Source organism: Narcine bancroftii, chromosome 9 (genome assembly GCF_036971445.1).
Source record: "Narcine bancroftii isolate sNarBan1 chromosome 9, sNarBan1.hap1, whole genome shotgun sequence".
NCBI lineage: Eukaryota > Metazoa > Chordata > Chondrichthyes > Torpediniformes > Narcinidae > Narcine > Narcine bancroftii.
Window position 1 is genome coordinate 24,710,252 of NC_091477.1, and position 18,879 is coordinate 24,729,130.

Genomic DNA, 18,879 nt, shown 5'->3' on the forward strand with positions numbered 1-18,879 from the left:
TGAACAAGATGAATCTATAATATTTCATTTTCATTTATTTTTCCTGCCTGCAGGCAATAGCATTTCAAAAAAAGACTGGCCTGTAAACAAATAAATTCAATGTTGTGCTGTTGATTATATTCCTTTGCTTCCATTGGACGCTGCATGACCTGCTGAATTTCTCCAGCACTTGCATATTGCACTATAATCACAATGCCTGCAGACTTTCCCATTAACTTATTTCTCACTGAATTATTTTTATCCATTGACATACATATGAAGCAAAAACTAAGATATATGAAATCAATTTTAAAAATCACATTTTATTGCCCAAATATATAAAACAATAATATGATTCAGGACAAAATCTTTAGATTAAAGTTAAGCTACAATATTACGTGATGCAACTTGAAAAAAAGTGAATAAACTTGATGTTGTAGAGGAAGAACCAATGCAACAGAAGAGAATGCCTTACAAATCAAACTCATTTGTATCTGGAGAGGTTTTGTAAGAGGAAAAAAAAATGGGAAAAATGAGAAATGGAAGGAAGAAGTAAAAATAAAATTGAGCAAATTACTTTAGCAGCTCCAATCTGTTCCTTCCGAAATCTTTCCAATGGACTGATGAGAACGTCACCTGCATTTTCAATCTGATATGAAAATAAACCAACATTAGAAATGAAAATAAAAAAGAACACAGAGAAATTTAACTTGAGTACTTGAAAATCTTTGGTTAATAAATATTCTTTGATCACAATTGCTTCTGATGTTAAGCTTCAGTAAACTTCAATGACCAATTAAAATTCAGCTATTGCTTTGCACTTTCAAATATATTTTCCATAAGGATTTACTCCTTCTTCACATCTCACAACTTAGCTAAATCTCTCTATAAAGCTTTAAGTAGTAGGATCAAGAATAAGCATTTGAAGTCATGCAGCCTGAATAACATTAGCAAACTACATTTCTTGCCCATCCATGATTGCCTCAGAAGTTGTCAGCCTCCTCCACCCACTGCAATTCCTATGAATAAAAACATGGATTCGGTCGGCACGAGATATGGAAAAAGTAGAACTGCATCCAAAAGAATCAACTGCAAAGGCTGCTTAATATTTCTCTCAGTACAATCTCCAACAGTGCAAAATAAATCAAAACTTGTTTCATTAATTGATTTTTGCTTCAACAATTATGTGTCTATGTTGAAGCTAATCCCCATTTGATCATTGACCTAGGAATTCTATCATGCAGTTTAATACTTTTATGTTGTGTTGATGGAATACTGTATTAGCAAAAGTGCAACAAGTCCACAGATACAATAATTCCAAATACTTGTTTCAGATCTTCCAATCATACAATGCACAGTTAGCTCAAATACTGATAGCTTGAAATGTAATCTATCTTGGACTATACTGTTCTGCAAACAAAATTTACAAATAGGACAAACTGGAACTACTCAAGTAATCCATAACTGCATAGCCTTACATAAATGACTCCCTGGTTTACACCTGCGCTATTGCTGGGAAGTTTGAGACACATCTTTCAGGTAAGTTATTCCTTAACAATTTTTCTCATTGATCACTCCTGCTGCACAAGTCACAGGCTCTCTTTGATCCATCAACCAACCTCCCATCTATTTGATGATTTCCTTCAATCATTTCCTTTAATGAGCTGCCGTCCTTTCATGACCAATTCACTTTCCCAATCATCTTGACTAATGTAATCTCTCACATTGCAATTCCCCAAAATGCCATCACAAAGATGACAGAACAACCTCCTTCACAAGCTCCACTCTAAACAATGGTGGGAGCTTGTTGGTAACAGGTATTCAGCAAAGAATATTGCTACCTGGGAGGCCTCACAAAAAAAAACTGAACCACAAACCCCTACAACTACCCACCCATGTAAATGATCTTATGCCTTAAATTTGTATTTCAATGAAACTATCTTCAACTGAAATCTGATCACTCAAATATTAAAGATGAAACATACATTTTCAATATAAACCAGAAGGGGGCATAATTGCATCAGTAACTCAAATGGAAATGTTACCACCATGACCTTCATTTCCCTGAGACTCTTAAATTTAAATCATATTTTGTACTACCATTACATTATTCTAAGACTATTTCAGCTTTCTTGGTCTCCTTTTCTTCCAAAATTGTCCCATAGTAATAAAAACACTGATTAAAATCCCACTCACCAAACGTCCTCGCTCATCCTCAAGGTTTTTTAGAACTCCTGCAAACTCTTGTAGTGATTTTGCTTTAGAGAAAAGGATATGTTAGTCAATAAAGCAGACTACAATTTCCCCCAAAATAGATGATAATTCTACAAATTAAATGACACAAGTATATTCTTAGCATTAATTAAACTGTACACAAAAAAAAATTTAAAGTACAGGATCAGACGGTGTTCCACTGCATTGTTTTAACCCTTCTGTGGATAGAAGGAAGAGTGTAATTACTCTTTAATAATTTTGATCTGCAAGAAAACAGAACATTATTTCTCTCTGTTTATACCCAAGAATTAACTGCTGTAAATATGTATGATAGAAACTTTAACGGTTCACAATTTTAGTGGTTACAACTGCTTTGCTTTTATTCTACACAGTATTTCAATAAAACCTTACAAAACAAAAATATTTCATGGAAATCAGTTTGCTGTAAATCTGTCTCATTGATACACCCTGAAAGAGAGCCAGTGGCAGGTTTCAAAAATAATATACTTAAATTCAGGACATGCTGTTGAGTGGAGGAAGTCTACCTCACATTTTTGCTCTTGATGATAGAAAGAACATTGATTGGAATAATAAATATCAAAATCAAAACTAATTCACGAAGAAGCAACAAATTCAAAAAATAAAACTCTTAATTAGGAACCAAAAATTGGCCACAGCTCAAGTGAAATGAACTTTTTTTTCAGTTGTCAGTTTTTCACCTGTTTCAAATTGTCAGAATTGTTGAAGGGAAATTACAAAATTTCAATTTTGTATCAAGGAAGAAAGAGCATTTCTAATTAATTGTCCAAATGCAAAATTAATTGTCCAAATGCAAATATTGCTAGCTTATCCTATATTTATCAGGAATATCTAGCAGCCAGTAATTATATTTAACTGTCTGGCTTGCTAGTCCACTGCAAAAGGAAGGGGACAATCAACTATATACTATACAGCAAGGTGTGATTTATTGTGCCTCACTTTATCCCCAGTGAGAATGCTGACACTTCAGTCAGGATGCTTGTTAAAATTATAGAAATTAACCACCTTCTGTGGTTGACATAATCATACTTGGGACACAAACAGAAGAAAGGCATCTTCCAGTCTGCCACCAAAATAAAAATAGATACATTATTAAATAGGAACAGTGAAAGGAGAGAGAAAAAAAAAGAGATTTTCCTTACAAGGACCTATTAAGGATAGTCAGCATGTCTTTCTTCATGGGAGATCATGTCTCACACATTAGTTCTAAAATTTTCAGGAGGTAAACAAGAAGATTAACAAGGCAGGGAACATGAAATTTAGCAAAATCTTTAACCAAGTGCTGCAAGATAGGATGCAGGTGAGAATACACAAGATCCCGGATGAGAAGGAAAATGGAGACAAAATTGGCTTGGTGGTAGGAGGAAAACTGTGGTGGCAAGAGGATGATCTTCAAATTGGAGACCTGTAATGAGTGGGTCTTGCTGGGATCAATGTTAAATCCTATATTGTTCACCACATACATTAATGACTTGGAATAGAATGAATGCGGCAAGATTAATACATTTGCAGATGACATCAAAATTAGTGGTAGAGTGAATAATGAAGAAAGTGTCTAGGAACTATAGAATCTAGAAAAACTGGGAAAATGGGCGAGGCCAATGGAATTTAACTCACTTTGTTTTAAACCTTTGCACAATTCAAGAACCATTCCCATCCCAAGCATTAGCCCTCCTAATTACCTCCACCACAACACAGAATCAATTTTGAATGCATTGTAAATCGCTCAGTCTACAGCATTTCAACACCTCAAGACACAACATCAGACCACCATCAAGGAGATACTACTGTACAGTTAATGAAAATGAAGGAACATCTGACATAATGAAAATTTTCAAGTCAGAGCGAAGCAGCATACAAACGGCTTCAGCATAATGAATCTATAAACTTTAACTATGTCTTTAAGTTCAGTTTTAACTTCACAACCTAACTCCTCCAGCCCAGGACATCGCAGGCAAAAACATCCTCACCACTAGGGAATGCTGCTGTCAGAGAGCAGCAGCAATCATCAAGGATCCACATCACCCAGCAGATGCTCTGTTCTCACTGCTACCATCAGGAAAGAGGTATAGGTGCCACAAGATTCACACCACCGTGTTCAGGAACATCTACTACCCCTCCACCATCAGGCTCCTCAACAACAAACTCAATCAGGGACATATTTAAGGACTCTTACTTGTGCACTTTATTGCTTTTTTTTCCCCTCTGTATTGCACAGTTGTTTACATTTCTTTATTTGTTTTCATGGTACAGTTTTTTTGCATTACCAACAAGTGGTAATTCTGCCTTGCCTGCAGGAAAAAGAATCTCAGGGTTGTATGAGATGTCATGCATGTACTCCGACAATAAATCTGAACGAATCAAAGTTTCTCAATCATGCTAATTTGGTGAGGTTGAAATACTAATAAAAATGACAGCAACAAAATCGTCCAGCAATCAGTAGTTGGAAACCAACATCTCTCAATTACCTATGGAAACGAAGACTGCAAATGCTGGAATCCTGAGATTTTCTCTCGAACATACCCTTCTCTCTCCTGTAGTCTCCTTCCTTAAATCTCATTTCACCTCTTCCAGTCATCCACTATCCTATTACCTCTTGGCTCTTCCCGCCCCTCTACACTTACCCTCTTCCCATTTTAAGCTTGATGTCTCTTCCTCCCAGAAACCTTGACTGTCCATTTCTCTTCATAGATGTGGCCTAACCTGCTGAGTCACTCTAGCTTCTTTTTATTTAGTATAAATTATGGCTGTCACTCCATTCAAGAAAATTCTGAACAGATGGAAAGTCAATATGCACCATTATTTTTAAATACAGTTAAAATAACAGTTTTTGTATCAGAAATTATACATTGAGGCAACAAATTAAGATTCCAAAAAGATGGGAATAGTTGGTGTAAAAAAATAAACAACGTCTTAAACATAGTGTTGAAGATATAAAATGTTAGATCAGAACAAACAGGATGATGAAAAGTGCTTGCCATAATATTGAGGCACCAAGAAAAGGAAAGGAAGATGATACATTTATTGACTGGAGGCCCACATAGAAGATGCTTTATAAACCAAACAAAATGTTCTTATCCAGGTCGGGATACAGCTGATTCCTCACGCAAAGAAGACTGCAGCTCAACTCTAACTAATGTCATGGGTCTGAATCAGGCAAATGGAAGAAAACTATCTTAACTAAAGAAAAAGGAATCCAATATAATTTTTCATCAGGCACCTAAAGGATCAAACAGTGACAACCAAATCCTCATGCAGGAGCAGAGAAGGGCCTGTAAATTGACTAAAAATCATTTGTATTATGTCCTGCAGAAGATCATTTCTATTAAAGCACTCTTAATGGATCACATAGGAGAGGAGCATACTACAATATTTAGTATTCTTCCCCCCACTCCCAAACCAATATTTATGGACTCATAAGATAATAATAGTAATGAAGGAAGAAATTCAGCCTATTGAGTCTTCACGTTACCATGACATCTGTTACATTTTACAGGGTTTTCACCAAAATGATTGTTGAAGACTGTCAATCTCAACATGGATTTTAGGTCTGGGTGAGACAAGCCATGTAGCTCATCGAATTTACTTTCTTTAAACTCAATTTTAAAATAACATGGAGAAATATCATGGAAGCAATCACACCAACTTGGAATTATAAGTAGTCACTCCGAGTCAAAAATCATTTTACATAATTCATCAGTAACTTCACTTTTTCTCATCCAACATCCTATAAAATATCATATTTTGAGTCATATCCATCTCTCACCACATACCATACTTGCTCCGATTTATCCCAATTTTGGTTGATTACTATAAACATTGAATTCAATGGAAATCAACAACCAGTGCAAAACAGCCCACTAATTTGCCATTAGATGGTATTGTGCTATGGTCTTTTACCAAATTATCCTTCATCCCCTTGGTGCTTTGTGAAGCTTCCCACTTGGCACATGCAGTGAAAGGAATATAAATAAAACTCACCTATGCAGATCTCATCATCTGTCTCTACATCACCAATGCATTGAAACTTAAATTCGTTTAAAGATTCTGCAAACTTCCTCTTTGCAGCAGACAGGTCTAAATTCAGAAAACAGAATGTCATGTGAAAAAAATGCAGAAAATTATTTATATTAATTTTTTTCATTGGAGAGATCAAAGCCACAGGGGTGAGTGAGCATTTATTTAAGTCACTCTGATTACAATCAATCTAATTCAATTTGTGAAGTGTATAAAGGGGTTTGTTGTGCTAAGACTCCATAATAAATGAATTATTACAGCTTTCTATTAGATCCTCATTAATACAGACATCTGGAAGTATTTATGTTGGAATGGATTCACTCATTCTCTCCCATTTTTGGAGGATTTTTTAAAATCTTAATTCAAGATGTTTAGAGACACAGCATGGGATTAAAAATGGACAAATTTGTGAAATTCAATTTTAATATACCTTGAACGCTCCTGCTTCTATGTAACAGGGCATTCAATAACTATCATAATTGAAATAAATAATGATATTCAGATGTTCCTTCATTTCAGTTAGCAGTAATTTTAATTTTTCAAGACACCCAAACAGCTAAAGGTCTTCATCCAGCTGCTTTTTAAACCTTTTTTTAAAAAAAAAACACAGCTTTTCATGAACCTGAAGAAGGAATACACACCCAGTCTGTCCAGATTACCAGTTCCCTGGATAAATTAATTACCTTTCTTTGTAGATCTGATCCAACTGGCTACTAATTACAGATATGACACCCAGTCCAATCACCAAACCTTTCCAAGAATATTTCCTCAGCCATCCACACCTGCAGTTGGCAACCTTATAGTCTAATGACTGTCAATCTGATCAACTATCAGGATGGCAAAAGGAGTAAAGAAACAATGATCAATTCAAAATTATGCTAGCACAATGCCTCACCTGCAGCTTACTTCACTTGCAAAGCCATGTAACAGCTAAATTTTAAAAATTGCCCTCAACAACAGATTCAATGACAGACTTGTTTCGCTTCCATACAACCAATATCGAAACATCATGACTGCTCAACAAAGCAAATAATTTAAGCCATAGACTCCTGCGTTAAACAAACCTTTTGCAGTTATAATTTTCTGCTATTCTATAGTCTTTCTCCACATATCCTTGATAGAATAAGGTGCTTCAATCATTCTCTCAGATTTTGTTTTAATCCATTCCTGGAATACAGCTTCTGAAAATATTATAATTATGAGCTGCATTCTGGATCTGGTTTAGTTTGATGATGAAGGTACACCAATTGATCTATTGCAAAGGTACATTATGTGGTTCAGATCTGGCAACTATGAGGTTAGCGATAACTTGCAAAGTCAGGATGGTATGTGATATGGAATGAACCCAGACATGGTACAGCTTCCACTTCTGTCCTATGGAGTAAAGGTTCTAATCAGTAGAGATAAGCAATGACACCTCTTCCATGATTATCATCAACACAGGGGCACCCCAAGGCAGCATCACCCCAAGGCAGCATAAGTAAGGCAATCTCTACCTTTTGAGAATGGAAAGTTCCCATGCCAACATTACAAAGAATATGGAGTTATCCCAAATCCATTGGCAAATATTTATGCCTCTATAAACCAAAATATCCACAAAAACTGGTCATTACCATACTGCTGGGTGTGAAATTTGTTGTGAATATATATTGGCTGCCAAGTTTCCTACAAGAAAGAATATCTTCCAGACCACTTAACCATAAAGTGCTTCAGGGTGCCCAAGTGATATGAAAAGCTAACATGTACCTTATCTTTAGTTCTCAATGTGAATCTGATACCTAACCCTATAATTGCCCTTTTTGAATCAACTAAGACAATTGATTTGAATTTATTTTCTTTCCAAAATACTGTATTTTTATTGAGTTTAATTAAAAAAATCATATGTACATATTAATCTAATATATGGGATGAAATATAAAAGACAGAATTTGTACTTCTCAAATAATACCTTAAACATACATAGTATAAATTGTGTGTATCCTTCTTAATCAAACCCATTTGAATTTAACTGTGTGGCAGATGATGTTTGTGCCCATACGCCATCATGTTAGGAATGACGAGACCACACCTGAAGTTGCCAGCCAGCAAAGAGCAGAAGCCTTTATTCATGTGTTGTTAGGGTTATGGCGAGCTCTCCACTGGCCACCGAGACAGAGGTGCACCAAAGAAGAGGTACAAGTACTGCTTAAAGAAATCTCTGGGTGCCTGCCACATTGACCACCGCCAGTGGGCTGATATTGCCTCCAACTGTGCATCTTGGTGCCTCACAGTTCAGCGGGCAGCAACCTCCTTTGAAGAAGACCGCAGAGCCCACCTCACTGACAAAAGACAAAGGAGGAAAAACCCAACGCCCAACCCTAACCAACCAATTTTCCCTTGCAACCGCTGCAACCGTGCCTGCCTGTCCCGCATCGGACTTGTCAGTCACCAACGAGCCTGCAGCAGACGTGGACATACCCCTCCATAAATCTTCATCCGCAAAGCCAAGCCAAAGAAAGAAAGGGTTAATAAAGATACACAACATGTGACCTGGCATCATGACATCTAAAGTACAAACGACCACATGATGTAGTTACGTTGAGAAGGCCAAGGCTTCTCAGTAGACCTGCTGGTTCTACTGAATCTCTATGCCTCATGGCTATAATGGCTATTTGCCAGTACATAGGAGGCTGTTGTGTCTAGCCATCACAAGACAGGAGTTGTTAGTGCTGATTCTGCCCACTCTCTCCAAGCATACCACTACAATGTCTCAATTCCATGTAGTCTCTTTTACCTCCCTTATTGCTAGGTGTTCAATATTGATGAGATGGAAAGAAGCTGTCCCTCCAACTTATATTCAATTGCCACCTGATATGATGGTATGCTTAACTTTAGAAAAAAATCAGATGTTCTTCTACTGTAACAGATTTAAATTTTCTAAGTTTATGGGTATTGATTAATGGCTTTTACATAGTACTATTTCTGAAAAAATCCAACAAGAATTTTGAAAAAAAGAAAAGCTAGCATGAACATGCAATAATATAAATGCAATTCAATAAACCCTCTAGTCTCTCAAATTCAAGCAACTGGCAGCCTCAAGCAACCAGCAAAAAAAAAAGAGGAAAATATATTTTTTTTTTAAATAAGTAAGAATAAAATAGGTTAAAAAATGCACAAGTTTAAAATTGTAAAACTAAATGTTCTCTGAAGTAACATAAATTTTTGGTGAAGATGGGAGCAAATACTCAGCCAGTGGAGTACCTTGGTCATGCTTTGCTCCTAGTAGATGTTTGAATAAAGTAGAGTTTAAATAAAAACGTGTTGCCCAGGATGAAGAGTTGGTTGATGCCACTTGCCATTGGGGTAACTCTCTTAACGTGTCTTCATATCCCTCTTTAGTAAGAGTTGCCCCAGTAAGAGTTATCTGTATATTTGGGGAAGGGGGAAATGTTATTGTTCGTTTTTCAGGTGGCTTACTGGAAGGGGAGGAACCTGCAGATGCAGCGACGGTTAAATGTTTTCAAAGAATGTGACAGAAAGTAAAGTAAAATGCAAGTGAAGTATGTTGAGTGCAAGTATAGTGTAGTAATTTTGTCTTTCATCTTTTAACCTGTTTATTCTTAATGCAGGTGTATTAGTTAGGCATTGTAAGAATAAGTCTCAAGCAAACTGAAAATACACTTCTGGCCTCTACCAATCCCAAAAGATGGCAAATGCAGATGTTTTACTGTATATGCATTAGTCCCATTTTCTTCTTAAGTTCATTAGATCTTGCCAACAAGAAATGCAAATTCACAAAAATAAATAGATTATGTTTATTATTTTACATAGTATTTAACTCTCAAATAAGAAACAGAGTTAAGCACGTGGAGTTGAAGATTTGGATAGACTCAGATAATTCAACAAAATTACTGCCACATGGACTCTGGAATGTGACTTGAAGATGAAGGGTTTCAGGGAATACTTGCCAAGCTCCATTTGCTGACTATCTCATTTTCTAAGTATTTTTGTCAGTGAATAATTTGCTCGTCAGTTCAGAAGACAGTACGTCTTAGCAGCATAAAGTGGAAACAAGCCATGAACTAACAAACAACAGTTTGCAGTAAGTGCACTTTAAAGACCAAACACTTGGTATTCTAAACCTATATGCCCTCATACAAAGAAAATTTCACTGCTATTCTCCAATTCACTTAGATAAATTGCTGCACATCTGCATTAGTTTGCCTTTAAAGTTACTGCAAATCTTGGTTGCTTTCAAGGCAGTAAAAAAATTGTTACTTTCATTGAATGATACAGCAGGGAAACCGGTCCTTTAGCCCAATGAGTCCACTGTAATCATAAACCATCCATTTTACAACACTTCTACATTTATCTTCTTCTTACCCTTAGGGATTCTTTAAAAATGTTCCAATGAATCCTCTTTTCCCTTTTTCCCCCAGTATAATCTCTCACACACTCTCTTATTTCTTGCTTTATTGCTCTGTGGCTCCTAAACTAACTAATCCAAAATTGCTGTTCCTTCTTATGGTTAAGGAATAGGATTGTTGGTCCCAGCTGCCTGCTGTTCATTGACAGTATTTTCAGTTTGCACTTCCAGGATTAATTTGAGCTGATAAAGAGGGGAAAAGTTGTATGAAGTGAGACTTGAACCTACCAACTGAGCTGTGGCAGAAAAATCAAGTGCACTTTTGAACAAGGGACAATGAACTTCATTCTACCTTTTTTTCTGCCTGCTTGAATGTTTTTTTTTGAAAACTTTATTTAAAAGAATTTAAACAACTTACAATCAAACATAACAGGAAAAAAACAATTTTTTTGTATATATAATAAAAACAAAAACCCCACCCACCCCCCCCCCCACCCCTTCACCCAGCCCCCTTAGGGGGAGCCAAATATTAAGATAATACAGTGATTATAAAGAATATTTCAAAGTGTTTCTAAATTCATATACTCCAAATAAGACCACATTTTAACTGAAAACGAATAATTATCGTGCAGATTAAGTTATTTTTTCCATAATAATACAATTTCTCAACTCATTATGCCAGCGTGTTATATTAACCTCCACATTATCCTTCCAAGTACTAGCTACACATTTTTGTGCTACAGATAACACTAGACGTACAAATGCAATTTGAAATTTATCCAACCCTAATCCTTTCAAAGAAACCATATATCCCAACAAAAAGATTGATGGGTCTAACAGTAATTTAATCTTAAATAATTTTTCCAAAACCAATCTAATTCTTTCCCAAAATGGTTGTACTTTAAAACAAGACCAAACAGCATGTAAAAAAGTTCCAGAACATAGTCCACATCTAAAACAAGAATCCAAATTACTAAATCCATATTTTTTCAATTTCTCTGGAGTCAAATATAATTGATGTAAAAAATTATAATTGACCATTCCATAATGTACATTCTTTACTTTAGTTACACTATCAAGAACACATAACCTTCCAATCATCTTCCAGAAAAATATAAGTTAAATCACTTTTCCATTTAAGTCTAGATTTCTCCCATTCCGGTTTATCCATACTATCCTGCAACAATTGGTACATATCTGAAATATAACCTTTCTTAGGTACAGAAGAAATCAAAGACTCAAATTTCGTCAACATGGGTAAATTCATCTCTTTACCATAATTATCTTTTCTCAAAGCTCTGAGTTGATAATACACAAACAGAATTTACAGATATATCAAATTTCTCCCTCAATTGAAAGAAATTGGCTTTCTTCAAAACAGTCCTGAATTATCTTTATGCCCTGAGAATTCCATCTCTTTAAATGATTATTAAACATTGAAAAAGGAATAATCTGGTTATGATATATCGGGGTTTGAATTGGCAATTTACCCTTTGATCCTAAAACCCTGTTTCTTTTAACCCATATCCTTAACAAATGTTTTAATATCATATTCCCGCAATAAATCCACATTTCATTTAAATATAAACTGATGTATCTCAACTTCAGATATACAAGCCATTTCCATCTTTGCCCAACTCGGAGGTTGGTCCACATCCATCAATCTGCTAACAAATTTCAACTGAGCTGAATCATAATAATTTTGAAAGTGAGGTAACTGCAATTCACCTCAAGCATATTTCCATACAAGTTTATGTAAAGCTACTCGGGCTAATTTTCCTTTCCATAAAACCTCCCACACTGCCCTATTCAGGTCCTGAAAAAAACCCTTTGAAAGTAAACATGGTATAGACTGAAACAAATATTGAGTTTGAGGAAAAATATTCATTTTAACACAATTTACTCGACCAGTGAATGTTAACGGCAAATCTTTCCATTTAATCAAATCTATTTTAATCCTTTTTAATAAAGGGACATAATTCAATTTATATAAAGACTGGTAGTCTGCATTTACTACCACTCCCTTATATTTAATTCTATCTGACCACTTCAATTTTATAATACTTTTATATTCTGAATAATCTCCATCCCCAACTGGCAATATTTCACTCTTATCCCAATTTACTTTATATCCAGATAGCTCTCCAAATTTTAACAAACAATCTTGTAAATATTTCAAAGACTGTTCCGGTTCTGTCAATAAATTAATCTTATATTCATCCTCCCCAATTTTCATTCCTTTAAGCTTATCATTCTGTCTTATTGTCTGAGCTAACGGTTCAATAGCCAATGCAAATAAGGCTGGTGACAATGGACAACCTTGTCGAGTCGAACGCGTTAAATTAAATGATAAGGAAATTTGACCATTTGTCACCACCCTAGCAGTTGGATTTGTATATAAGGCCTTAACCCAGCCTATAAAATAAGGGCCAAAATTAAACTTCTCCAACACTTTAAACAAAAATTTCCACTTGACCCTATCAAAGGCTTTTTCCACATTCAGCGCAACCACCATAGGATGGTTGGGTTGCTGTCTAAATGCATTGACTAATGTTATCAATCTAAGAATATTATCAGACACATTTCTATTTTTAATAAAACCTGTTTGATCTGTATGTATCAACTGAGGTAAATATTTGGCAAATCTATTCGCTAACACCTTCGCTATGATTTTATAATCTATATTTAATAAAGAAATAGGTCTATACAAAGATACTTTCATTGGGTCCCTATCTTTCTTAGGAATCACAGTAATTATAGCACTTGAACAAGATTCCGGTAACAACTGCTCCTCTGTTACTTGCTGCAACACATCTCCAAATATAGAGGATAAATCTTCATAAAATACTTTATAAAATTTTACAGAAAATCCATCATCTCCTGGCGACTTTCCATTTGGCATCTCTTGTATAACCTCTTTAATTTCAAAATCCATAAATGGAGTTTCCAATTATTTAACCTCATCGTCCCCTAAAACAGGTAAATTTAATTTAGATAAATAGGATTTGATAGAACCAGCATTCTGCTTTCCCTCAGAAATATTTAATTTTTGATAAAATGAATAAAACTGATCATTAATTTCCTGAGGTTTATAGGTAACTATTGAATTCTTTTTCACAGCATTAATAATTTGTGATGTCTGTTCTGTTTTTAATTGCCATGCTAATACCTTATGAGCTCGCTCACCCAGTTCGTAATAATGTTGCTTAGATCGATAAAGTAGACGCTCATACTGATAAGTTTGTAAAGTATTATAACGTAATTTCAACTTCATTAAAGCAGCTTTTTTAGCTTCTGTAACATCTTTCTGATATTCATTTTCCAATTCAGCAATTTGTTTTTCTAACATTAAGCTTTCCTCTGCATATTGCTTTCTAACTTTCGTAGTATAACTAATAATTTGCCCTCGTAAATATGCTTTCAAAGCATCCCACAATACAAAATTACTACGTACTGAATTGACATTCTCAGCCAAAAACAAAATAATCTGCTCCTTAACAAAAGTAATAAACTCCGGTTTCCTCAATAGCATTGTATTAAGCCACCATCTATAAGACAATTGTACTCCCTCAACAGCCCCTAAGGCTAGAGCTGGATGAGGTCCTCACCCGGGAAGAGACATACAAGGCAATTGAGCAACTGAAAAGTGGCAAAGCAGCAGGTATGGATGGAATCCCCCCCCCAGAGGTCTGGAAGGCTGGCAGCAAAACTCTGCATGCCAAACTGCATGAGTTTTTCAAGCTTTGCTGGGACCAAGGAAAACTGCCTCAGGACCTTCGTGATGCCATCATCACCACCCTGTACAAAAACAAAGGCGAGAAATCAGACTGCTCAAACTACAGGGGAATTACGCTGCTCTCCATTGCAGGCAAAATCTTCGCTAGGATTCTCCTAAATAGAATACTACCTAGTGTCACCGAGAATGTTCTCCCAGAATCACAGTGCGGCTTTCGCGCAAACAGAGGAACTACTGACATGGTCTTTGCCCTCAGACAGCTCCAAGAAAAGTGCAGAGAACAAAACAAAGGACTCTACATCACCTTTGTTGACCTTACCAAAGTCTTCGACACCGTGAGCAGGAAAGGGCTTTGGCAAATACTAGAACGCCTCGGATGCCCCCCAAAGTTCCTCAACATGGTTATCCAACTGCACGTAAATCAACAAGTTCGGGTCAGATACAGCAATGAGCTCTCTGAACCCTTCTCCATAAACAATGGCGTGAAGCAAGGCTGCGTTCTCACACCAACCCTCTTTTCAATCTTCTTCAGCATGATGCTGAACCAAGCCATGAAAGACCTCAACAATGAAGACGCTGTTTACATCCGGTACCGCACGGATGGCAGTCTCTTCAATCTGAGGCGCCTGCAAGCTCACACCAAGACACAAGAGCAACTTGTCCGTGAACTACTCTTTGCAGACGATGCCGCTTTAGTTGCCCATTCAGAGCCAGCTCTTCAGCGCTTGACGTCCTGTTTTGCGGAAACTGCCAAAATGTTTGGCCTGGAAGTCAGCCTGAAGAAAACTGAGGTCCTCCATCAGCCAGCTCCCCACCATGACTACCAGCCCCCCCACATCTCCATCAGGCACACAAAACTCAAAACGGTCAACCAGTTTACCTATCTCAGCTGCACCATTTCATCGGATGCAAGGATCGACAACGAGATAGACAACAGATTGGCCAAGGCAAATAGCGCCTTTGGAAGACTACACAAAAGAGTCTGGAAAAACAACCAACTGAAAAACCGCACAAAGATTAGCGTATACAGAGCCGTTGTCATACCCACACTCCTGTTCGGCCCCGAATCATGGGTCCTCTACCGGCATCACCTACGGCTCCTAGAACGCTTCCACCAGTGTTGTCTCCGCTCCATCCTCAACATTCATTGGAGCGACTTCATCCCTAACATCGAAGAACTCGAGATGGCAGAGGCCGACAGCATCGAATCCACACTGCTGAAGATCCAACTGCGCTGGGTAGGTTACGTCTCCAGAATGGAGGACCATCGCCTCCCCAAGATCGTGTTATATGGCGAGCTCTCCACTGGCCATCATGTTAGAGGTGCACCAAAGAAGAGGTACAAGGACTGCCTAAAGAAATCTCTTGGTGCCTGCCACATTGACCACCGCCAGTGGGCTGATATTGCCTCAAACTGTGCATCTTGGCGCCTCACAGTTTGGCAGGCAGCAACCTCCTTTGAAGAAGACCGCAGAGCCCACCTCACTGACAAAAGACAAAGGAGGAAAAACCCAACACCCAACCCCAACCAACCAATTTTCCCCTGCAACCGCTGCAACCGTGTCTGCCTGTCCCGCATCGGACTTGTCAGCCACAAACGAGCCTGCAGCTGACGTGGACATTTACCCCTCCATAAATCTTTGTCCGCCAAGCCAAGCCAAAGAAAGATGAGACAATTGTACTACTTCTGAACCTACGCAGGAAAAAAATAACATAACCCGACTTTTATACTCAACCTGTAATACTCTACCTTGCAGATGTGCCGAAACAAAAAAAAAATCTATTCTAGAAAAGGAATCATGTCTAGAGGAATAAAAGGAAAAGTCTTTCTCTGTAGGGTTTACTCTCCTCCAAACATTAACCAGGTCCAATAAAGGATCTAAAACACAATTAAAATTTCCCTTGACCAAAATATTATTATTGGCCTGATTAAGCAATAAAAAAGCCTCCGACATAAACCGTTCATCATCTACATTAGGTGCATAAATGTTTAACAAAGTCCACGATTCAGCAAAAATTTTACAATTAACCATCAAAACCCTCCCAGCATTTCCTTCAAACGATTCCAATTGAAACGGTAATTTCTTATGAATTAAAATCACTACATCCTTTGCTATAAAATTAAAAGAAGAAAATGGATGACCAACCCACTCTCTCTTCAATTTCAAATGTTCTTTTTCAGTCAAATGTGTCTCTTGCAAAAATGCAATATCAACTTTCATTTTTCTTATATAAGCCAAAACTCGTTTACGCTTAATTGGGTTATTCAAACCCTGAACATTAAAAGTTGCAAAATTCAAATTAGACATATCTTAATTTAATAATATATTCCACTACTATAAAATAATGCTCCCTTTCTAATTCCCTTAATATTCTAACCCACTCCTTATGTAAATATTCCAAAAAAAGGAAAAAAACTAACAATTCCCAAAACAAACTACAAAAGAAGTAGTAGCCCCCTAAAAATCTGGGTGTGGTGAAGCCCACTAGTGGCAGATGACTAAAGGTCTCAGTGTCATCCACCCCCCCAGTCAGACTTTCACAAAGTACAGAAACAAAAATAATTAATCCAATGATTCCAGTCCCAATGATTGTTCCGGATCTTCAATATCAAGAAGACTTTGTGTCAATTCAACTTTCTTCCCATTCTTCCCATGTTTTCCATTCTTCCCATTTCCATTGCTATTTACCCTCCTCTTAGGTGACAATGGTTACGATCGACCATTTCCTCATAAATCTGCCAATTAATTAGCAAAAATTAATGCATCATAATCATTTTCAAAGAATTGAGATTGAAAGTTCCCATAAAAAAACTTTCAACACGGCCGGATAATGAAAAGCAAATTTACATCCCTTGCTACTACTACTTCAGCTGAATTAAATTCTCGGCACTTTCTAATAATTTCTTGATTCAAATCCACATTAAAAAAAAACATCCCGTTATTCTGGACTATCATTGGAGACTGATTCTGTCGTGCTTTCTGCACCGCCATTCGTAATATCATTTCCCTGTCCTGGTATTTCAAACAGCAAATCAAAACTGCTCGTGGTGGTTGGCCTGGAAACAGTTTCTTCCTTAGTGCTCTATGTGCTCGATCTAACTCCAGACTATCCGGAAAAAATTCCTTGCCCAACACCTCAGGAATCCATTTCAGAACCTTCTAAATCTTCTGGAAGACCTACTATTTTTATGTTATTTCTTCGACCCTGATTTTCTAATGAATCAATCTTCTTCAATAATTCCTTCTTCTGAATCCCCCAATCCACGAATGAGTCCTCCACTTTTTCCATTATTTCTCTATTACGCTCCTCTTGGTTCTTACATTCAAAAAAAGCCTCTTCAATCTTTTTTTAAGTTATCTTGTACAGTGTCCACTGATTTTATACATCTACTAACATCACTTCATACAAGTCATTTCTTCACATATAGTAGTAATTTTAGTTTTCACTTCCATAAATCCTTGAGTCATCTGAGTAGACATCTGTATTGACATATTTTCCATTTGATGAGCAATCCCTTCCAAAATTATGAACACAGAATCCAGTCCAGGTTCCATCACCTCCCTTTGAGGCCTACCTTTTCTGGTCTCAGTCCCCATTTCTTCCTGTGTAAGTTCCTGTAATGTTGACCTTTCTTCCTCCTCTAACATCATAGGTCCTCTTCCAGTGTGGCTGTGGGTCTGGACGCCAGTCGACAGCGTGCTGACTTCGTCAGCCCGCTGCCATTTGGGCTCCCCCACAGCCCACACCTTGTCCAGTAGTTCCCGGACCTGCGACACTCCACTCATGCCCGGCAAAGTCACCGACCGCGCAGGTGCGACTTCCAACACTACACTGCGCACTCCTGGATCGCCAGGCAGTATTGTGGGCTCACGGGTCTGTCTTCGCTCGGCCGATCCACCCACGCCCCTGGACTCATGGGGGCGCGAGTCAGGGCCGGCCAAGCCCGTCACTGATCCGGCGCCATCTTGCGATTGCGCGATCGGCGTCAGCGTAATACTCAACCGAGCAGAAGTCCTGAGGCTTGGGGACTCCAGTCGACAACTCTGAGGCTTCAACTTGGTAAGTAGGCCTCAGTTCTTCAACACTTTTGTAAGGTAATTTCTTTTGCAATTAAGCTTTTGATTTTTTCACATTTGCAGCCATTGCAATCCTCCAATATTCCAAAGTCTATAAATATCATTTTTAACCACTTTTACAAATTTTAAATTCAGGTAATAACTGGGGGAAGGTGGAACCACACGATTTTCCACTAAGCCATCTTGCCACGCCCACCCTTGAATGTTTATCATCATCCTGCAGCTGATAATTATCCTTCTCATTTACTAATCATAATTTCTACATTTACATTCAGATTATGAATGTAAATTTCTCTTTTTGTAAAAGTCCAAAAGACACAATAATTAAATGATCACAGATAAATAAATAGGAAATTAATAGAAATCTATCTGGAAAAACAATGAAATATGATCCCGTTTATGAAATATATTGTGGTTTCACAACTGCACCAATTGAGAATGAAAACTAATAAGCAGAAGGCAAAAAGAAT

General features: G+C 37.2%; 1 protein-coding gene across 9 annotated transcripts in view; it reads right to left on the bottom strand.

Moving 5' to 3' along the window:
* LOC138743312 (rho GTPase-activating protein 26-like) overlaps positions 1–18,879 on the bottom strand; it is a 155,639-nt gene that overhangs the window by 101,356 nt on the left and 35,404 nt on the right. For all 9 annotated transcript variants that reach the window (XR_011344809.1, XM_069898451.1, XM_069898448.1 and 6 more), the window contains 3 exons: positions 6,214–6,309; positions 2,176–2,237; positions 557–628 (listed from right to left, as the gene is read on the bottom strand). Coding sequence is in view for 8 of the 9 variants with exons in the window: in XM_069898451.1 (XP_069754552.1) it covers positions 557–628; positions 2,176–2,237; positions 6,214–6,309 (230 nt within the window). In the remaining variant the exon portion in view is untranslated. The remainder of the gene's footprint in view (positions 1–556; positions 629–2,175; positions 2,238–6,213; positions 6,310–18,879) is intronic.